At 37.3% G+C, this 24,638-nt stretch overlaps 1 protein-coding gene across 1 annotated transcript in view; it reads left to right on the forward strand.

Moving 5' to 3' along the window:
* Positions 1–6,038: 6,038 nt before the first annotated feature.
* The window catches only part of LOC150089465 (uncharacterized), a 1,372,165-nt gene continuing 1,353,565 nt past the window's right edge, over positions 6,039–24,638 (forward strand). The window contains exon 1 of the mRNA XM_090389992.1: positions 6,039–6,151. Coding sequence (XP_090246118.1) covers positions 6,088–6,151 — 64 coding nt within the window. The 5' untranslated portion in view covers positions 6,039–6,087. The remainder of the gene's footprint in view (positions 6,152–24,638) is intronic.

Here is a 24,638-nt window from a genome sequence, read left to right on the forward strand (position 1 = left end):
GATGCCTTACTAGAAGAGAGAGATAAAACGCCACAGCGTTCTCACTCCTATTCCGATGCCTTGAGGATTCCAACACCATCAACAACAGCGGGAAAGAAACCAATCACAAAGAAACCGCTTCTACCAACGCCGAATATAGTGATAGTCCGGCCAAAGGATACAGAAGAAACCTGTACTAGTGAGGACATTAAAAACAAGATAATAGCCAACATGAAAGAGGACTTAAAGCAAACAAGAATTAAGGGAATTAGAAAGATGAGAAATGTGGGAGTGGTAATTGAAACAGAGAGTGAAAAAGAAGTGCAAAACATCATTAAGAATCCCAAGATTGAAACCCTTGGACTGAAAGCTGAGCCACCCAAAAGAAAGAGACCGTCCATAGCCATTTTTGACGTCAGTAAAGAAATCTCACCACAACACCTAGCAGAAGAAATATATCAGAGGAATTTGCGAAACACACTTCCTGACGCGGAATCGCACAATCTAGTAATACCAAGATACTCTACTAAATCCAGGAATGGCACAAGTACAAACTGGATCGTGGAGCTCTCTCCAGAAGCATAGCAGATGATAAAGAATCAAGCCAGGATCTACATTGAATGGAGAAGCCACCGCTTCCGGGAGCATATAGCCGTGCCCAAATGCTTTAGGTGTTGCAAATACGGCCACACCACGCACACATGCATGCAAACCACCCCCACCTGCGGTCACTGCTCTGAGAAAGGGCATGATTACAATGCTTGCCCCAACAAAGCCAAGGAGCCAGTTTGCATAAACTGCAAGTCACTGAGAATAGACTGCAACCATAAAAGCCAGAAGTTTATACCAAGGACGAATCAATTATGGGGACACGTATTAAAAAGTTTAACACTACTATGATTAAGTTCTTTCAAGTAAATGCGCAGAGGGCCAGAGCAGTGGCCGACCAAATCCGTGTCAAAGCGGATGAAGAAAATGCTGATATTGTCATACTCCAGGAGCCATATGTGAACGCAAAGAGTGTTAGGGGATATCCCCTGAACTACAAGATAATTCAGACGGATGTAGACACCCCCTGGGCGGCTATCCTAATCAGGAACCAACATATTACTGCTACCAGAATTACACAACTTTGTACGGCTTGGGCTGCCTGCGCCCACATTATTACAGCCTTGGGCGCCTTTTACATTGTCGCACTATATTGTAGGCCCGGAGAAGAAATCACTTTTGCAGTTAATTACTTACAACACCTCCTTGATGTACTACCGAATCAAAAGATAATAATTGGTGCAGACGTAAACTGCCGCTCGCCAGCCTGGTTTAGCACAACACCGGACAGACGGGGTACCAGGAACGGCCAACTTCTTGAGGAGTTCCTCATTGGCTCCCAGATCTCAGTCCTTAATCAGCCACACCAGCTTCCGACCTTTTGCAACACTCTTTGGGAGTCCACGATTGACGTCTCTCTTGCTACAGGAAGTATTGCACCGTTCGTAACCAACTGGAGGGTGCAAGACTCATGGACAACATCAGATCACCGTGTAATAACCTTTCAAATTACCAGAACTCTAACAAGAACATCGCCAATCAAGCAACTCCATAACAGATTTGCCATAGGTAAAGCAGACTGGGAGCTCTTCAGGAACATGTTGACTGCAACGGTAGAAAATAACCAAGAGATGCTGGACCAATGGAGTGATCCTGACTCATGCCAACGCAAGGTAACAGAAATTATTACAAGTGCCAGTGCAACAGCTATAAAAAGAAAAAATCCACTGCCTGGTGCAGTTCCCTGGTGGACACCTGAGATTCAGCAACTAAGGAGAGAAGTAATTAAAAGAAGGAAAGACTTCCAAAGAGCACGGAGGACCTGGCCAGCTGCAGAAGTTGAAGTGCTTAGGCAGCACTACAGAGATGTCAGGAATCATTATACAGAAACTATCAAGAAAAGTAAAAAGAGATCATGGGAGGGCTTGGTCTCCACAACAGGAAATGCTAACCCCTGGGGGGTGGTTTACAAAGTCACCATCAACAAACTCCCCAGAGGCGAAGTTTTAATATCCACTCGGACACCGCAGGGTGTACTCACCACAACTTGGGAGCAATCAATGGAAAATATTCTCGGCGTTATTTTCAAGGACCCAGCTATACCAATCCAACAAGAACAGCACCAATTGTGCCAAGAAAACCAGAATTATGACACATCACAGCAGGAGCCCCCTTTCTCACGGGAGGAGCTCCTAGTAGCCGTCGCAGGGATCAAACCCAAGAAATCTCCAGGCTTAGATCTGATCGAGCCGGAAATTGTTAAAAAGGTAGCTGAATATGCACCGAAGCTTCTGCTGGATCTGTTTAACTGCTGTATGGAAGCAGGAAAATACCCAACTGAATGGAAAACAGCAAATATTAAGTTAATTTTGAAGAACCCAACCAAACAGCCAGAGAATCCAGACTCGTATAGACCCATTGCACTTCTATCAGTGGTGAGTAAACTATACGAAAGATTACTGCATAAAAGAATTTCCCAGCACTATGAAGGCCTCCTGTGCCTCAAATTGTCGACTTTGCATGCCGGCAATTTGTTGCTCCTCTTTCTCCGGTGCGTTCGGCCTGATTCATAGGCTAGGGGAGTTCTTCCGAGATTTCTGGATGGTTGAATGACTAGATTTGAGGACATCTGCAAATGTAGCACATAGGCTTAATACTTGGACGGAAATGTTTTTTTCCTGAGATAGGAGAGAAAGGGTGTTGCTGTCCTGTGATTGATGTGAGGAGGGGTTAGAGGAGGTCAGGAGTTCAGACGCTGGTACTCCAGAGGGGGGAATCGATCATTGCGTTGAAAACTCTATTCGCTCCCATCGTTTGTTCCTTGAATGGTTCGGTATAGATCCAGAGTGTGGGATGACATTCATCAATTGCCTTTTCCTGTGATCGAGAATGATTTTGTCCCTGGGAAAAACACCGTTCATTCTTGTTTGTTGAAGAGGGCTGTTGGAGACAAGTGGATTAGGTCTAATGAGCGATGTCGATCGAGGTCTCAGCGGAATCGCTTCTTCTGGGATTTGTGGGGAAGAAACGTGACTAGATTTACTTTTACACTCGGGACAAATTAACACGATATTAGTCTTTTCATGATTTTTGTTAATAAGGTCCTGCATGTTCAGAAGGTCGGAAAGCTCTCTAGAATCCTCGGACTTATTCAGTTCGATTTTATTGTAGATGTCTAGAAGAATAAGCTTGATGTCCTTGTTACATCAGTGCATAAATGTGACGTTTTCATGCAGTTCAGCAAGGTTCGCTTTCATCATACTGAAGCCGAAGTCCATTTTCGAAATGACACCCGATGAGGTCTCCTGGAGGTTCCTTATCTTGTTTTCAATGAAGTTGACCCTTGACATCATAATTTCGGAACTGTTAACAAACGCATCCATGACGTTAGAATCAGTTTCCGTTCTCAAATTATGTTGGTTTTCGAGTTTTGCGACTACATCCCTCTGTCAGATGCACGTGAGCATCTTTTAACTGATCTATTCCGGTTACCAATTGCATAACCGCGACTTGAATAGGGTTCACAAGGGTTCTCACCTCATCGTAAACAGAGGGATCAGTCTGTTCCGAATATTTTCTATAAAAGGTGAGATGCGCCGTGTCAACTTTATCGCTGTCATTATTGATCATTTTGCAGGCATCACATTTCCAAGAAGGTTTAATCTTCTTTGCAAGCTTCTTTAGATCTGAATGTGGGCTACAAGGTTCGCAAAGACATACCCGCTTACAGGAAGAGCAAACAAGTAGAAAATCTGCTTGCTTAAGACATGCGGTGCATACCAAATATTCGCGCCATGCCGAAATTAACTGAAACGCAGTGTCAAAACGAGCTTAACAAAGGGATCGTCCCTAGAGTCTAATGATGATCTCATTAACATAAACAAGAGAATGTTTCATTCATACAGCCTTTTTTTGCGTTTGGATGTATTGTATACTGTCCGCTCCTTTTGAGCCTTTTGTTCAGCTGAAACAACTTTTCTAATAGGCTCTTATCCGAGATCGTTATACATCTTAATTTACAGCAACCTGACTCTTTTTTACTGTTCCCTCTTGGTTCAAATGGTCTTTCAACTGTTAAAATCCGTTATAAAGTATCTACAGTATTCAATTCGACTCCTACTTCTTCTGGGCTTTGTATGATTTTTCCACTTTGTGCAAGTAAAGACCTATCTCAGGGATGTCCAGCCAATCGATTTGCCTGTATTGCTAATAACAGTGCAATAATAGTTATTAGTATTATGTAATAGTTGATGGATTTGCATATTTAATTATTAAATATATGCAAAAAAACTGTAAATACGAACGTAGATAACAAAAATTAAATTCGATTTAGAAAAATGTGTAATTAGTGGTCCTACAACTCGCTTGACGCGACAACTCATGCAGCCCACGATCTTCAGCGTTTTATCTGTTTTGGCTCCCTAACAAAAAAAAGTTTGGACTTCCTTGGCCTATCTGATTCACTCTCTTCTTTGGTGTACTAAAAGCATGAAAAAGCATATCCTCAGCTTGCGCCTGCCTTTATAATACTCGTATAAATCAGTGTCTCCAGATAGTCTGTAATTATCCCATGCTTTCTTTTGCCAAATTATATACCCTTGACCTCTTTTTTTCATTCACTTTAGTTTTTTTTTTTTTTTTTTTTCTTTTGCGGAATTTCTTCACCGTACAAATGCATTTGTAGCTTCCAGGATAAATCAGGAATAATGAACTCGTATCCAACAGCGTCTTTTGGTCTGGTCTCTTCAGTTAATAGAGCACAAGAAATACCTCAATCTACTATAGTCCCTCTCTTGACTCTCATTACTCTAAGTGTTTGCCATTCTTGATTTTGTCGATCGCGAAGGGTTGCTGGGTCTAACTCTCGCGATTTAATGAGGATTACATGTAACTCAGAGAAAAAAAAAAAAAAAAAGTTGAGGATCCATGAAAAACACTTCTCGGACTTCCCTCCTCCTTCCTGTAACTACCAATCCACCGCTGGTGAATTCAATAAGCACAGAAAAGCAGCTCTTTGATAAATTGAAACAAAAGGCCTCTGACTGGCCCATTCCTAAAAATGCTCACATACATACTTGAACGATTAGCATTTAATGTCGAATTTCCGGACCGCCAAACGGAAGCTCATTGGCGCTTGAAACTTTGGCACTTTTTGATAAATCACAGTTACACTCACTCACACTTGTTTTATTTTTGTTGTTATTCACGAGGTCTTCCAACACAGTTTTGTAATTCATGTTAATATAATTGTTATAAGTTATATCTTTATTATATGTAATAAAATAAATTACATATGATTTAAGGAAAAATAATTTTCCTCTTTGTTCTGGATGATGACTTAAGCAACAGAATTCTTACGAAATTTCCTTCATCATTTTTTGAACTGGTGCATCTTAGCTAGCTGAATTTTAACGGCCATTTTGCTTCTGATAACTTCCACTCAGTAATTTCATTGAAAGCGCGAACCCCATTTTAGAAGTAGATAAAAATTATCATCCATTGGAAGAAGCTATCGATAAATTATGCCTATGTGGATATGTCCTTCCTTCTCAGTATACAACATAAACAGATGACAAGCCACTAACCCACAGTCATTGACATCACTGTTCAGACCTCTCCATATTACAAACACTTGAACACTTATGTGCGTGGGCCGCGTGTGATGTTTTTCTTGTTTTTCGCGGCCACACTGGCGACTACAAACACCGCCTATAGAAAGCTCTCGCCACTGGCACACATGTGCGAGCCTAGTGTGACTGCATTAATGGATAACCAGAGATGGCAACTGCCAGTTGACATTAGTGTCTAATTCCGCATCTGTAAATTCAATGTTTATTACCCCATGATTTTGGGTGAACGACTTTTCACATAGTTCAAGTTTGTCCATTTCTGATATTTTATATTTAAAAATAAGGATGTGTGAGCGAGAATTTTAATAGAAATTAGATTAGAACAGTACAGTGTATAGCAATGGCATTAAGCTTTTATCCGATATGTCCAGTAAGACTTGTTTCCTTATTTATCATCTTCTTCAGAAGGGCATTGTGTTACTCTTCCCTGATGAGCGTGACTCTTGTGATTTTATGCAGAACAGTGAATACAGAAAAAGCGGTGCTACCTTCAGGTATGATTACTAGTTTTTACATTTGCAAAATGTTTTTAATAAAATACTTTTTCGTATAATAGGTAGGATATAGTGAGTTAACTCACTACATCCGATATATATATATATATATATATATATATATATATATATATATATATATATATATATATATATATGCACTATCCTCTAATATTTATTCGGAAATTTTTCCTACTTAGAGACTGCGAAAGACTACCTCTCAATTGAACAAATTTTGGTTCGTGTCCCGTTCATGTAGCAGCCATCCTTGCTTATCATCTCTAGTCATGCAGCAGAAATTGTAAAGTGAAAGGTTGTTGGGGTGCGAAGTTACTTTTCATTAGGGCGACCAACGTTTCATATAGAAGTAGGACATTTGTATGTAAACTACTTTTCATATGCTAAGTAGAATTGTCTGAAATATAAAATCTGATCATTTGAGGTAGACAAACTTTTTTTTCTTTTGAAGTTGAATGAATGTGCTTACTTTAAACAATATTTTCTTGAAAGTAGTATACATGGACAACAACCAATTTTTTTTCCGCATTTGGTAAAGTTGTTATTGTTGTTGGAAAACAATAGTAATACCTTTACCAAACGCGGACAAAAGTGGTTTTGTACAACTGCCTTCTATCGTTTTCGATACGTTAATTTGCACTTTGTCGGCATCTTTGAAAAACCTATATACCACTTTTACGAATGTCTACTTGAAAATTAGCTTTTATTCAACCACACCGAAATTTATAAATTCGGAATTTTGATTGCTATAATTCTAAGCGATGATCGTGTTTGAACGTTATGTGCGGTTCACTGTAATTTGAAAGCTTGAGGGAAAGGTACAATATAACAAAAAAAAAAAAAAAAATGGGATATCCGGATTTAGGAACCTATCAGATAATACGTGACCTTCCTGTTTGTCTGAACATATCTGATAATAGATGACATATTATAGGAGGTAAAGCTTTGGTGGAAAAGTATATATGTATATACTGTATATATATATATATATACACTGTCCTCCAATATTTATTTGAAGTATAACTTTGGGGAGGGGTGAATTTATATATTTATATGTACTACCCTCCAACATTTATTCGGAAATTTTTCCTACTTAGAGACTGCGAAAGTGCTAAATCTGCTATTTCTGTGGACTACCTCTCAACTGAAAAAATGTTACCTTGACCACTAATATTTTTTACACCTTTTGATTTTTATTACTTGCTTACTTATCTCTTGTCGTTCTCGCTTCTTGCCGGCTTAATAAGGAAACAGGTTTTTTTTTATTTTTATTTTAATAATTGTTTGTTATTAAAAAAAAATATAAATGATCGTAATCTATTATTATAGAAGATTTATTAGTATGTATATATACCAATCACGGAAAGAGTTTAAAAATAAGTTAAGTTTCTTATTAAAAATAAACAAGTTAAGTATCACATTATGTTTATATTCCAGGCGCCTTGTGTTATGAAATACAGTATATCCCAGGGGTTAAAAACTTTCATTAATATTTACCAAATTCTTATGGCTGACCATCACCATGCGATGGGTAGCTATCAACTGGAATTTAAAAAGCAATACTTTTTTAAAGGAAAGGAATGTACATGGGTTAATCTATTGACATGAAAGTCCAGAAGAATATTTTAAATAAGTCCTGAAATTTTGAATTTTCGTTGGTCCGCAATGACCAACGAAACGTGCCAAAAATTTGGTATAGATTGAACTTTTCCTTCTCGAGTATTGTCTAAAATATTCTTTCATTTAAATATATAGATTTCTGCTGGGGAAGGGATGAGGGAAAAACGGTAAAAGGGTATGAAACCGCAGTTAGTCCTAAACGTTTCCCAGGGACCAACGAAAATTTGGCTTCATTCGATTTTTCCTTTTCAGATAACGCTCGATCATTCGAAACTTAAAAGGTCGCCGTAACACAGTCAAGAGCGAGGTTGCATAAATATACACGCACTTTGAGACCGTGGTTCAAGCTCGCGTGACTACTAAATATGGTGCTGTTTCTTATAAATTTCTCTGACTGTGCGCTCCTTCTGGTCTATAAACGGAAGATTTCTTTTTAAATTTATTTATAGTGCAAATTTCTGCAGCAGAGGGGACTAGTGAACTGTAGAATCGAAATTCATGCTAAACCCTTCCAAGAGACGAACAGAACATATGTTAAAATTTGATGTTGATCCACCTTTTCCTTATCGAGTAATGCCCAGCCATATTTTTATACAAAGAGAACTAGAAAATTTATGGAAAAAAAAAAAAAAGAAAGAAAAAGTTGATTTTAAAATATAAATGAAATTTGGGATGACTCCACAAATCTTTTTATAAAATTTCTTGAAAATACATTTCTTAGGAATGGAGTGGTTACTTGCGGCTGGTCGGATAGGGCGAGACAATATTAGTATTATTAAATCTCTTTGTTGGACCAAGTTGGGTTTACTCCCGTACAACAATTGGCTGAGGGGGGGGAGCATACACTTGCAAGCATTTATCAGAAAAGTACCATTCACTGGAGTTGTGACAGCCCGAAGGTTCCGCTGCGCTGTGTTCTCCAAAAGGCACTTACACAGGGATCGTAGACTGAGAAAGCGGAAAGAGGTTCTGAAATTTGTCGCTTGTTCACCTAAAATCTCAGGAAACGAGTTATTTTTTTTCTGAATATGTTTATAGAAGAAGGTTTGGGGAGGTTGCACTTGTGTTAGTTTACTAAAACTTTAAAGTTTTACATGTATTTTCAGTTCTATGGTTTTGTATATGCAATGTTATTACATTGTTTGGCGCCTCCGTGGGCAGGAGCAGTAGTGCATAGCACACGCTTCTTGATTAGACCGGGGTTCGCGCCTGTGACCACCAAATAAAGCCCGAATAAAGGGTGAGGGTTGGCATCAAGAAGGGCATCCGGCCGTAAAAATTGCATGCCAAAACAATAAAAACGCTGACCCCATATAATAATGGGAAAAGGCGAGGACAAAAAAAAAATGTTATTACATTGTTTAAATATAAGATAGATTAGATTACCATACCTTTTTGTAGGAAAATCTTCATCCGACGCTCACATCAAATTTATCCGGTTAATATAATATAAAAGATCTAAGTTATAACGCGACAATATCCTCATTAAAAGATTGTTAATTTATACGGTTTTTCTTAAAACTAATCTTGTCTTCAATTTCCATTGTCTACTTACTGCCACCAAGGAAGAGCAAAGCGTAGCCGATGCCCATCAATCTACCCCAAACTAACCCATCAGCAATGATAGACTAGAAACAGAAGACAATTGTCAAACTATATTAAAAACTGTATTAAAATATTTTTAGACTAGACTTCTTTAATATTTTTTAGATTATTTCCAGAATGTGACCTACTTAAACGACTGGTTAGTTGATTAGGAGACATACTAGTATGTTAAAGTTAATACAGTTTTTAATATAGTTTGAAATTTGCCTTTAGCCAGTGGGTAGTTAATTCTGGAACAAACTTCCATCTGTCGTTGTGGTTTGTTTGTTAGTTTGTTATTTTGGTTTTTAGGAGCATTAGCAACTAAGGCCATATTGCTCCGGGATATGCGGTGGTCATTCCCTGATCTTTCCGCATCCTCCGTATTTGGTGGTGACGGGCTCGAACCCCGGTCTAATCAAGAAGCGTGTGCTACGCACTGCTGCTCCTTCCCACCTGGCTACGAGGCGCCTCCTGTCGTTGTGGAAGATGATAGCTTAAATAAATTCAAGGAGGAACTGGGCAAACTTTTGGAGGGAATGGATGTGTGAAATTGTTTTTTTTTTTTTTTTTTTGGCTGATGCTACATAAACTCATATGCCTGCTTTCTTGCATCACAATGCCTCCATTACTACTGATACTATTAGTTCAAAAGTCAATCAGAGCCATCTAACATCACCTGAAGCGAGTGGTCAGAGACGTTGGTTGGTTGTAGTCGGGTTTTTAGTGCATCAGCAACTTAAGCTATATGGCGCCGTATATAATATATCTGTAAATTGCGTGTGTCCTATGGTCGATTTGCTGCACGAATTTTCGGGATAAAAACCATGCTATGCTTGACTGAGACTGCCTATCTCAGCTACATTGTGAAAGAGACCCATAAAAATTCCTCTTGTCATTGATCGGATTTTTATGGGTCTTTTTTTTTGGGGGGGACGTACTGCCGAAACAACTTTGCACAAAGGTGCCTCATAGGCATGCCGCGGCACTGATGTCAACACTGAAATTCTAGCACACGAGCGCATGTTGAATTACCCATGTTTGTATTTGTAAAAAAATTATAATAATATATATAATTATAATAATAGTAATATCTATACTAATACTGCGTAGTCTAAATAGTTCATACTGCTGTCAATAACTCTACTCTTTTTATATATTGCAATTATTTGGAGGAAAGGAGAAGAAAAAGCATCTGGCACACCTTGCACAATAGATTTTTCTCAGGCTATTCCAGTAGTGTGCTGCATGATCTTATTTCCAGAATGTGACCTACTTAAACGACTGGTTAGTTGATTAGGGGACATACTAGTATGTTAAAGTGCTTCAAGGAGTAACCAGGTCATAGAGTCTAAAGGTCGAGTTTAATCTTCCTGGTTATTAAATCCAAAATGAATTTACTGACCAGAAAGAAGACAGTTGACTAGTTTCCTGCTTACTGAAAATAGACTAGTCTTTATAGATCAAATAGTTGACATACTTATAACGTATCCATCTGCTTAAGGAGTGGCGTAATGAAGACTCAAACCTACGATGTATGGAATTTATATGTATATGTTACGACAAGGCCACTGTCATGCTGAATTTCTAATTTATAGCCTAATTTTTTATTTTATAGAAGTGAAATACCTATCATATATATATAAGACCACTGTGGCACACGCTGTTTGAGTAGACCTGGGTTCAAGCCCCTGAATGTTAAATACGGTTTATTTGCCAACCTTCACTGGACCAGCGTGGCAGATTATGGTCTATTTCCTTAAACATGATTTGTTGAGGAGGCCACCATCCTGTAGTGGATTGACAATGGCTGCAAATTTATAATAATAATAATAAATCAGGTTATTTATTATCTGGTTCTCTGTTGGTTCAACAGTGAGCTATATAATAGTAATAATTATACATTTATTTGGTATCCATTTGGCTTAACTTTCATAACCAAAATTCATAATGTGCACATATATATTATTATTACCTGAATGTAGTTCACTACAGGAACAGAGGACCTATATTAGTAGAGGTCACCACTAATACGGGTACTAATACTAAAATCTTGATTCTGATCCTCCTTGGCGGAAAGAGGAGGTCATGTGATCAGAATTTCCGAATCATTACCCTACTTAGGGTTTTATGATACATGGGCTACTGTTGGATCTAAAATTTTGGACATTGATCCCCGGAGTCCTATAGTATCCTGGAATCAATGCAGAATCAAGTGGAGGTAATCAGAGTCACTTCATCTCCCTATGCACAAAATTGGGTTCAGTATAGTGTTTTTCAAGTTTTTATGCGCTTGTGCTGCAAGATTTAGTTGTGGAACAGTGCGACTAGATCTTTACAAGTGAAGATAGAGTGAGAAAGGGTGGAAATCGAGTGTGCGGTGCGAATGTAAAAGGAGTTCCGTTCTCTACTACTTAGGGCGTATTTATGCTCGCGTTTCCCTACGCGTAAGAACAACGTACGTTTCTACGTCCATAGAATTGAATTGATCATTGTATACACCAACGCGCGTTCCTAACCACAGAAAAATGGTACACGCGTGTCAGAAAATCAGCTCTCGTTCCTTGACGTGTGCCAGGTACGCGCGTACCAAGTGCGTGTCAAGAACAATGGAAAGGCATTGGAGCTCTAATGCAGAGGCGCGTCTTCCCACTTCCCAGAAGCAGATCACCTGCCTCCCTTCTCCCTGCCGAGCTCAGTTCCCTGCAATCTCATAGGTTTGTCACTGCCTTGTGCAGTGCGAAAATTACAACAATGGATAGTTGGACCTGGAACGATTGTTTCAAGAAGTTAGGAATCAGCCATACTTCTGCGAAATCCTCATCCCTGACTAATGAGAGGAGCAGTAACGATAAAATCGATAAATTAGCATTATATAATGGAAATGGTTTATTTTCATCTTATATTTAAGAACAAGTCATAATAATCATTATTCATTTTAAAAGCAGTTAAGTTGTAGTATTACATTTATTTAACGGGAAGATGTGAAAATTATATATGGGCGCGTATGCATACGCGTGAAAAACAAGTGCATAAATACCGGAGCAAACGAACATGCGTAAGACAACGCAAGCAGAGATACTCGTTTACTTTTGCTACTGTAGAGCGCAACAGATATTTTTGGTCGAGTTGTACGTATTGAATTACTTGCCAGTTAATATCTGATTAACACAGTTTCACAATCGCTTTACTTATGAATAGTACGTCGAAAGGTTAGTAGTAATGTTGCGCGGCCGACCGGGCTAGCCGAGTGGGTAAAGTACCTGCCCGGCAACCCAAAGGTCGCGGGTTCGATTCCCGCCTCGGGCTTGGATCAAAGTACTGCAAAAACCTTGGGAGGTGCAATATGGCCACAGATGCCGATGCGCCAACAACTACCAAATCAATCAATCAATCAATCAGTAATGTTGCGTTGTAAAATGCAACTTTCATAAAACTGTATAATTTTTTTTTTTTTTTTTGGTTTTTTTTTTCATACGAAACAGGGCTCGTTTAAACAGACTCGGTGCCCGGGGATAGACACAATTTTTGTGCCTCATGTGTATTTTCGAATTATTGAAATTTTTGAGATTTTTTAGCAGGCAAACATAATACTGTATATGGAATTACTACATAACAGCAGGTTTTATTTTATATTTAAGTACTGTATTTTTATTCATGTATTTTTAATTTCTATTTATCTTTCGTCATTTTTTGTGCAAAAAATTATTTTTGTGCAAATATATAAGTAAAATTTTTATGCTCTATCGCATAGCTGGAGTGCGGAATAGCAGTCCTCCGGACTCCTCCCCCTTTCCCCTAAATGGGTCGTGAAACTAACAGACTATTTGGCGTGTTGAATCGGTAAATATTTCATTGTTTCATATAGTCAGTCATGGTGAAATTAATGGCCCCAGCAGTTGTTTAATTTTCCAGTGCTTGAAGCTGGCTGTGTTCCTGTGATCAATAATGTGTTTAGTCTTTGCAAAGCTGCAGGTAGGATCAAGGTGACCATCTAGCAAAAGGGCTAGATGCTCACCTTGATTCCCCGACACAGAATGAGGGGGGAATACAAAGCATTTTTTAAATGTTATAAAATATCAATCACAAAAGTAAAGCGAACCCCCCCAAAATAAACCACGCACACGGGCCCACGGATAACAATGTACACCAGGAATATCTTCCTGGAACAACCAAAATTCATAATCTGCACGTATATATTATTTTTACCTGAATGTAGTCCACTACAGAAATAGAAGACCTTTATATTGGTCCTTTCAACCGGTGATCGTGTGTAATGTTCTACCAAAAATTAGCACTTATCTACATATCGATATTTTAATGCACTTTAAATTAAAAAGAAAATATATTGAATACATACAAAGGCAAATTCTCGTGATATAATTATTTTAATTACTTTTTATGTAGTCGTGAAGAGGTTAATTAATTTATTATTATTATTATTATTATTGCTCATATTATTTATCCCTGATTGGGGGTTCCACCTCGTGACGGGTATTGCTACCAAGTATACAAGTACGGGTATTGCTACCAAGGGTGGTTGTTGTTATGTCTGGTGTTACTGTTGATCGAGGAACTCTCTGACTATCTTACAGGTGTTCAGGATTGCGACTTTCTGGAGTTCCTTGTAGGTGTTCGCTGGGAGACTTGTTGCTACTAGGCTGTTATGTAGGGTCTTTGGCACCATACCTATGGTTGACACGAAGATCGGGATGGTCGTTACTTGTTGCATATGCCACATCTCTTTGATCTCCTGTCTTAGGTTAGTGTACTTCCTGATATTTTCCCCATGGGTTTTCTGCAGGTTGCCGGTGTTGGGTACCGCTATGTCAATCAGATAGGTAGCATTTTCCTTCTTGTCCACAAGAGATATCCAGTCTGTTGTGCGGGATTGTCCTATCCGTTATTATGGCGCGGTCCCAGTACAGCTTGTGGTCTCTAGTATTGCCTGGGGTTCGTACTTGTAGAACGGTACATTTTCTTCGATCAACTGGTATTTCCTTTCTAGCTTCTGATGTATTATCCTGGCTACCTGGTCGTGTCTATGAGTGTACTCAGTCTGGGTGATCACCTTGCATCCAGCGGTGATATGTTAAATCGTTTCTTAAGGGAGGTGGCATCGTTGACATGTGTCATCGAACACTCCGGGCTCCTTGGCGATGTATTTTCTATAGTTCCTGCTGTTGATTACCTGGTCTTGGATGGCGAGCATGAATCCTTCAGTCTCGGGGAAGAGCGTCCCGCTGGTGAGCCATGCATTGGAAGCAATTTTATCTATGCGATCTTGATGGAGATCATTGTAGTGTCTGCCATGGAGTGTCTTCTCTGCCCATCTTTCTAGCTTCGTTTGTGCCTCCTGGTTGGGAGGAGGGACTCCTCGCTTAGGTTGAGTGGGGTATACCGCTTGTCTATCTTCCTTATGGCCTGCTGGAGTGCTGTTGCTGTGTGTTTCTGGAAGTAATCTTTCATGTTAGCAATCGCTGTCTTTTATTATTATTGAAAATTATTGAAAAAACAAATTTTTTGGTAATTAGACCTCCTCATCAAACCTTGGACATTCATCCCTCTATTAAATTACATAAACATGAATGCCTACATGATCAGAATTTCCAGAATTGCAAATGTCTAACTGTGGAAAAAGTTTCAAATCATTCTTACCTTGGGTTATGGATTGACTACAGTCTAAGTTGGGCAATCCATATAACAAATTTGTACAAAAAAAATGAGATTTTATGTGTACTTTTTTTACTACATTAAGAATGAGTTAAATCTTAGAACAAACGTTACCTTATATTATGCATTAGTGGACTCCCAACTCAATTATTTAGTAAATGTATTGGCACGAGCAAATATAACTGAAATAAGGGTAATAAACAACTTAATTAACAGGATTTTGAGACTTTTAATGGGGACAAACTTTTGGAATGACCTGAATAAGAGAAGGCAATTTTTGTTGAAATGAAAAATACTTTATCCAGTTCAAAAACTGAAGTTAAATTTAATCTTGAAAAATCTTAACACTATTTTTGAAGAGTCGAATCTGCAAAGAAATGTCTCACATAATTTAGGGAACCCAAAAGTTGTTTTGTCTCACCCTAGGGTACTAAATAGATTTGGAGATAGGCATACAATGAATATAATAAACAACTTGTTGGCTAGTGTAGATTTCAGGCTCAGGAGAAGTTATTCTATCTCCAAATTAAAATTCTTAATAAGAAAATTTTTGATACTCAATGATACAGTAGATCAGAATTGCTATGCAGATAAATTGCTATCTCTGTTTGCAGTGCGGAATGTACTATGTGTTGTGATTTCATTACCTTTTCTGTTAGATAACAAATTTGTATGCAAAAACTGTTGTAAATGAAGAATGTAAATTACAAATTTACTTTTCTTAACAAGTTCATTTATTGTAAACAAATTCTCTTGATAAAAATAAATTGTATTGTATTGTATTATTATTATTATTATGTATTAAAAGTGAATGAAGTTTCTATGGATTTTATGTACTGCCAATTTCTTACCCATTTCAAAGTAAGTTGTAAAACACTGCGATAACTAGTGCTAAATTTTGTTTTGCATTTTTACTGGCAAATTGTTATAGAACTGTCCCCTGCCTTCCTTTACTTAATACTTGATACATATGTTAATATTCGATTCGTGTAAGCGAATAAAGCATAACTTCATGGGACCATTCGGTTGATACTACAGGAAAAATCATCTAAAATTTCGTGACTGGAGTAGCTGTTTCTAATTATAGACACTGGTCCTGTTATGTAGGAAGCAACTAACAACACCCGGTCATTATTGTGTTTTAAAATATTCAGTAATGATGTGATGCAGTAGTACCAGAGAAGTTTCTGCTTTATGGGCCTAATGGACTTATTTTGTAGGAAATAAATCAGTTTGAAGAGGTCTGAGTGGAAGATATTCCTTCCTATATCTTATTTGCTAAGTATTACGTATTTCCTGTAATATTCATACAAGATAACAACTTTCACTTGCACTCAAATGCCAGTAAGGGTTGATTAATTATGTACTGAGAAGGCCATCTTCCCAGCGTGTGGCAAAATTAACAGAACTTTCTCTCAACATTTCTGCAACATAGTCACATAACAAAGCATTAAAAAATATGGCGGCATCCTTTAGTTGCTCTTCGTATTTTTCATAATTGGGATCAATTTCATCAACGTTTATGAGCATGACATTTTCATACATTCGCTTCTCTGTTCAGAACACAGATGACCGAGACATTTCGCTTACTATTCCCCCTCTCTTTCTTACGCGTACACATGTGCTTTTCTTTTTTATTGACTTGGGTATTTCAATTTCTCCCATATGCATCCGGTTTAACAAACGAACAGACATAAATCTTAGCCATTACACTTGGGGAATCTCACGCATATGCTTCAACTTTATTAACTGTAGCCCTTCTCTCCAAGCATAAATTCGTTAGGATGTGTCCCCGACCTCTCAGTATCAGATTGTTCTCAGACATTCTCAAAATATATGCCGTCCAAAGACTCGTTGTTTTGTGAAGTCGGATGTAGGCCAGTAGGCTGAGGTAGTTCTGGGTTATAACAAGTCTCGCCAGTACCAGGGAGTGGCGAGACTAACTACAGGATAGGATTTCACTTCCGCACCGACGCATCTTTTGCTCTCTCTCTCTCTCTCTCTCTCTCTCTCTCTCTCAGCCTCCAGTTTTTATTAGGGATCCTATGGCCAATGCAAAAATCTGCATCGCATCAATTTCTAGTTAAATCAAAAAGTTTGCGGGTATTTATTTATTTATTTTTTGCAATAAATAGCGGCTGTGAAAAAGTATTTTGCATAGAATTATTTATTGGAATTCGAAAGATATTTACTAGTTATTTGACAATTTCTGTTTCTTTACGTTTCTATCTCGCTTATTTTAGCAGCCACTGGTAATTTCATTTTGTAGTGCAAAGAATGTTTTTTTTTTCGTTAGTACAGTACTCTGCTTTTCCGCAATATTTAAATCAAGTACTGTAGTTGTCTACCTAATCGTTTAATTTCAGGTGTATCATCGAATGGCGATGAATTTTATATGTATATATATAAAACAAATGTCTTATTCATTGCCGATAAACGCTAAGAAAAGCACGCGGGACTAGAAACCGTGACATAGCCGGGTGATCAGGAGCGTTAGTGAAGTAGCACGCGCTCTTTGAGTGGACCGCGGTTTGAGTGGACCCTTGACTGCTAAATACGATTAAAAATTGAATTGATAATTTATTGTAAACTCCACTGACCTGGTGGTCGTGCTGGAGTATAAACAACATTTGTCTGGCACATTCACTCATCCTATTCCAAAGCGTCGCTGTGCGCATGCGTGGGTTATTTATTATTATTATTATTATTATTATTATTATTATTAGCTATATGGTGCAAGGAAGCCTGAGGCTTATGCTGCACCAGCCAAAAAAAAAAAATCCCCGAGTTACCCTAAGAGAGAGAGAGAGAGAGTCAAAAGGGAATCACCCTGATGATATCCAGCTCAGGACTCTGGGTGTGCCAAGCTCATACTCACCAGATGGGAGCCCCTTTTTGCTATTGTTTAAGCCAGCGGTTCCTAACTTTTTGTCACTCGAGTCACACTTTGATTAAAAGATGCTATACATGCGGTACACTTCAAGAAGGTCGACATATAAAAATGCTGGAGCATACGGTTGGCGATCAGTGATCTTAGCCAACGGAACCAGTTTGAGAGTGGCACGTCGTTTGGTTTTGTTGTTGGTTTTTAGGAGCATTAGCAACTGAGGCCATATTTTTCCGGGGATATGCGGTGGTTCATTCCCTGACCTTTCCGCATCCTCCATATTTGGTGGTCACGGGCTCGAACCCCGGTCTAATCAAGAAGCGTGTGCTACACACTGCTGCTCCTGCCCACCTGGCTACGGAGGCGTCCGTTTGGTTTTGTTCTGTCGACTTAGGATTACGCGTATGTTATATACTATTTAATTATTTATGACATCGGGTATAAATACAAAAATAAATATGTAATAATTACAAAAAGGTATTTCCTTCCTTAATTTTCAGTGTTACTGTGGTAGTGCCATGACTCGATGCAGGGGCTCGAGTCATGGCACTACCACGACTACAGCGCTCGAGGCTCTGGTAGTCGTGGGTAGAATTCGCACTGAAAAAGCCCCCGATGTTAAGGAAGACAATTTAGCTGTGATCAGAGTTACAAAACACTGAATCGTTTTATATTGCCAGGCCCGGTGAGGGTGCGCATGTGAGGCACTTGCCACGGGCACTGCCTAAAACAGGCGCTGCTAGATGCGCTAATGCATATATTATATATATTATATAGTAAATTTATACCTGTATTAATTTCTTCTTGCCATTTACATATCATATACTCGATATATTATTATTATTATTATTATTATTATTATTATTATTATTATTATTATTATCCATATGGTGCAAGGAAGCCTGAGGCTTATGCTGCACCGTCCAAAAAAAAAAAAAAAAAAATTGAGAGAGAGAGAGAAGTAGTAAGGAATCACAAAGAAAGAGAAGAATGATGATATCCAGTTCGGAACCCTGGGTGTGCCAAGCCCATACTCACCAGATGTGAGCCCCTGGGGCAATATGTTAAACAGAGTTAGTGACAAGCTACATCCCTGTCTAACTCCTTGATTTATTATACTTTCTTCTGTTAATTTATTACCTGTATCTATTACTATTTTTGTTCCTTGATATAAACTCTGTATTATTTTTGTAAGATGCTTTTGAGTATCCTTTATTACTCAATATGTCCAATAGTTTTCGCCTGTTTACTCGATCAAATGCTTTTTCATAATCTATAAATGCGTTTCTAAATTAAACTCTTTTCGTTTTTCTGTTATTTGTTTTAATATAAATATATTATCTGTACATGATCTTTCTTTTCTGAATCCTGCCTGTTCTATTAATATTTTATCAGAGATAATTTTAATTCTATTATTGATTATTTTGCTATACATTTTATATACTGTATTTAGTACGCTATTCCCTCTATAATTCTTTGTATCATTTCTATTTCCTTTTTTAAATATTGAAATAATTTTTGCCATCTTCCATTCTTCTGGTATTTTATATTGTTCCCAACATTTATTAAATAAATTTATTATCATGTCTTTTAAAAAACTTCCTCCATACTTGATCAGTTCTGCATTTATACCATCCATTCCTAATGCTTTCCTATTTTTTGTAGCTTTCAATGCCTTTTCCAATTCTTCCTTCGTTATCGGATCTATGTCACTAACTGGGTCTAACTGTATCTCTTCAGTTTGATATGTTGGGTCTTTCCACAATTCTTCATAATATTTCTATTATTGGTGGTGACAGGTGACAACTACATCCCTGTCTAACACCCTGATTTATTATACTTTCTTCTGTAAATTTATTACCTGTATCCGTTACTATTTTTGTTCCTTGATATAAACTTTTTAATCCTTAATAAACTCTTTACGATAAACTCATTCTAATACGCTTTAAAAATTGAAAAAAATAAAAAAATAAAAAATAAATAAAAAAAATAATTAATTGAAAAAAAAACCCCAAAAAACCGAAAATTATATTCATAATATAATTATTTTACAAATATTTTAGTAACTTTATGCGCAAAATCAACTCGAACAATTTCTGGGTTGAGCTGTATATTTTCTTGGATTAGAAATCCAGCTGCAGGCTGTGCTCTTTTGCTGGCTGTGCTGCTGGCGAAAGGCACTGTTAGGAATTAAATTGCTCCCGTTTTCCCACGGAGGCGAGGAATGTGCTGGACGAAACTGTATACTCAGAATGTATACCCGCCTGCCATCTTGACCCAGACAGAAGTGTATTTATGATAATTTGCGCAAATCGCTTAATTAGACGAAACTACAATCACCTTTCACAACATCTTTGAAATTGAGAGTGGGGAGGGATGTGCTGCTGGCGTCCATTGTGTCCCCCCCACATTTTCAGCTACGGTTTCAAACTCAGTGTTTTTTTTTTTTTTTTTGGCAGATGCAGAAAAAGTCCGTTTCCTGGCATCATTTCCATGCTGTGTAAACCAGTGGCTAGGAATGCGCATATACGATAGATAGCAAAGTAGTATTTTTCAACCAATACTCTCCCTTTACTCATCACTTGGGATGCCATGCCGAGGAATAAAGTTTTACTTAATTTATTTACAAATATTATTTATTATTATTATTAGCCATATGGTGCAAGGAAGCCTGAGGCTTATGCTGCACCAGCCAAAAAAAAAATAATTCCCGAGTCACCCTGAGAGAGAGAGAGAGAGAGAGAGAGAGAGAGAGAGAGAGAGAGAGAGAGAGAGAGAGAGAGAGAGAGTGTCAAAAGTAGAGGGAATCACCAAGAAAGAGAAGAATGATGATATCCAGTTCAGGACCCTAGGTGTGCCAAGCCCATGAGCTTATTTAGTTTATTTGCCCGATATTTTTTAAGCTAATATAAAAATAAATAGATAATTTTTATGTTTATACTCCCCGGGACGACCATATGGTCAAAGGAGTTCACAAAATAGAGAGAAGTCACTGCTGAATACAGCACCGTATTCAGCAGTTACGGGCTTGAATCCCAGTCAGTATACTTACGCATCCGAGCTCCTGACCACTCGGCTACAGTTTTACAGCTGAAATATATATATATATATATATATATATATATATATATATATATATATATATATATATATATATATATATATATATATATATATATATATATATATATATATATATATATATATATATATATATATATATATATATATATATATATATATATATTTGTTCTGGTGCCCATCTTAAATTACGGAATATTTCGTGTTGTTCTACGGTCTGACGTTGCCCCTCTGTATAAGACGATGATGAGACTGTATTTAGAATATTGCGTTCAGACCAGGAGGCCGCACTTGAAGAAAGATATAGAGCTTCTTGAAAGAGCCGAAAGAAGGGTAACTAGATTGGCGAGGGGTTCTAATTGATGCCAATATGAAGAACAGGTAAGAAGGTGTGGATGTAAAGTTTGGCAACTAGACATCTTGGAGTGGGGGACCTGATCAGGGGCAGGCCGTCCCGAGGGTGAAAGGGTCCACTGCACCTGGGCGTCAACGTTCAAGGGGCACTTGAAAACCTGAAACTTACATACACACATGAAAAAAATTTTAAAGGGGCGCAAAATTTCGATTGGCACCCGGGTGACACATATACTAGGAACGCCCCTCGACCAGATAGAGGTGTATAAGGCTTTGAAGGCAGCGAATGGGTCCCGAGGGTGCAAGGGGTCAACGTCAAGGGACCCCTGAAAACCTGAAACTTACATACACATATGAAGACAATTTTAAAGGGATGCGCCAGATTTCAGTTAGGAACGCCCCTGCTTGAAGGGAACAGTAGAATGAACGTGGGAGGTATATTTCACTGGTAGACGTTAGAAGAACCTGGGGCACCAAAAATGCAGAATTTTGGAAGTAACAGGATGGATCTCATGAAGTTTATTTTCAGGCAGCATATATTATTAGAATACATTGCAGTGATCATTGGAATAAATTGCTTACTATAGTGATCGAAGCGGAGGGTAGAGTTTGGTAAAATTCAAAGCGGAATTGAATAGCCACTTTTGATGACGGGGAAGGTGCGAGTGATAGAGAATCCCCTCACCCTTTGGCAGATGCAGAAAAGTCTGCTTTCTTGCATCATTTAGCGATAATAATACTAATGCTAAATCTAAATATTTATATTTTTTCCTTATTTATATGAATATACACTTCTTAACATGATATTAATTAACCGTAAGAAATAAAAATATAGACGTTTTGTAGGGATGACGATAAGCTTAAATTATACGGTAATTTTGAATTTCCGCGATGGATGCCAACAAATACAGTATTGTTTTTGTACTGAAGCGTTTCATTTTTAGTGTTGATTCAATTTTTATTTCTAAAGCACTTAATGCAAACTTCATAACCAGAAGTGCAATGTGGCCTTACATGCTAATGTGCTACACAGATAATAAAAATAACATCATGATCAAAGAGATAATTCGATATTTTTTCGATTTCGAAAAAGGATGTCCATCTTATTTATTATCACGTCTGGAAATGAGAGAGAGAGAGAGAGAGAGACTCTTAATATAGTTAATATATTAATTTTTGGCATTAACTGAAGACCCAACCCGATGCAGGACTCTGCTCTCCTCCCTCTAACCTTAATCCTGATAAGTACACACGTCATCGAGTAAGACCGGTTTTCGAAGTGCTGCTGAATTTTTTAATATCTGACCAATTGAGGGCTACACTTGATTATCTGTACACATTATATGTATCACAGAGTAGTAATATGTACACGTATATAGTTTTTTCATGTCGGGTTGCGTTTCCGGCGAAGACAGCAAAATTTTCCTTCCGAAAACTCCATTTTTTTTTTTAATACTGAGAGAAATGAACAAACTAATTTTCAGAACACAGACAATTTACAGTACATACCTGCACTACGCGCAGTGGAAGCGTGCTGGGCCCATAACCCAGAGGTCCGTGGATTTTAACCACGTTCTGCTATATGTGGTTTTTAACCCCAGGGGTTCATATCTGGTGAGTATAGGCTTGGCACACCCAGGGTCCTCTGCTTGATATAATCGGGATTGTAAAACCTTACAATCATTGATTGGGCGAAGATTGTAAGGTTTTACTTCCAAAACTTTTTTTTTTTTTTAACAAGCAAATTGAATAGACTAAACTTTTGGAGCACAAATAATTTTACTTGTACAACTCTGCCTTGGAGAAAAGATTCCTTAATATCTCGTTTTAAAACCCATAACGTAAATTCGCTTTAAAGATCAAAACCACTACAGTATATATAAAACTTAATAATAGGGGAAGAACTCGCCATATTAATTTGAATGTATTTAATAATTTCCATGGTTATTTAAGAAATAATGAAATGATCCTCGATGACCTACTTTTTTGAATGCAAAATTTAGGTCGCGGTTTTAAGACGACAAGTAATGAAACTTTAGTAAGCTGTAAAATTCATTTAAAAACTTATTATAATACAAGGTCAGCATGACTCTGGGTCTCCGTAAAGTGGTATAATATAGGAAAGCAAGGGTAAATTTAGTCTTAATGCTCCTGGTCAGGGCTGTGACTGTTTTAATTGCATAATAGTTAACTGTCTTACTGTTTTGTTAGTACATTTTGAACATAACAGCTGTATAAGCAGTTCGGAGTTTTAGTAAGCGTAAGCCTGAAATTGTTTGCATTTTCGAAAGCGTTTTTTTTTTTTTTTTTTTTTAATGACCTCATTATAAAACATTTCATTGCATATGTTTATTGTCTGTTTATTTTCATATTAAAAAATAAAAATAACGGCAACGTTAATAATGAAAAACTATTTACTGAATCATTATTGCAATAAATATAACCATCATAATCCCTGTTATTTTCATAATAATTATTCTTATCGTGATTGCGTTGTACTTAAAAATTAACATTACTGTTATTATGATAAAACATAATTATATAAGTAGCTCATCATGCGCAGGGAAGTACAACAAACATGAAGGAATCGTTATAACCATTAGCGGTCTTAGGAACTTCATCCCAGTAGCTCAATTTTAAAAATCCAAGACGAAATAAGTAAAGTATTACAAAACAAAATGTCGAGTGAAAATTACGTTGTAAGATATGTAGCGAATTAATTAGTAATTGATTGTTAATCAAATAATTAGTTATTTACTTTTCATTTATATTATTTCACTTAATCATAGAAATAGAAAAAGAACAAGGGGTTAAGAAATAAAATTCGAACGCGCCTGAAATGTAACGCATTGCATACACTATATTACTTATTTGCTGTTAGTTCACCAAATATGTAAATCTATAATTATTACTACAGTATTTGCTTATTGCATTAAACATAGAAAAAATGAAATACCCATGTATTTCAATTGTTAAAATCTAAAATCCAGTAGGAAATAAGTAAAGTATTACAAAACGTTGGGGTATGTACAGAGAAATGGAAAGATTTTTATATGTTAGTAGTTAATTAATTAGTAACAAGGTAATTAGTTAGTTTTCATTTCTGTTAAGCAGAGGAAAAGGAAAAATTCAAGAGAAAAATTAGTTTAAACAAAATTGAAATGCAACATCTACTTCTTGGATCTCTGTGATAATTTTTTGATTATTTGTAATCCTCTTTTATGTTAACTTATAAAAAAAGACATACAAGTTAGCACAATGCATCAGTTC

Source organism: Mastigoproctus giganteus, chromosome 2 (genome assembly GCF_048544385.1).
Source record: "Mastigoproctus giganteus isolate SK-2022 chromosome 2, ASM4854438v1, whole genome shotgun sequence".
Taxonomy (NCBI): domain Eukaryota; kingdom Metazoa; phylum Arthropoda; class Arachnida; order Uropygi; family Thelyphonidae; genus Mastigoproctus; species Mastigoproctus giganteus.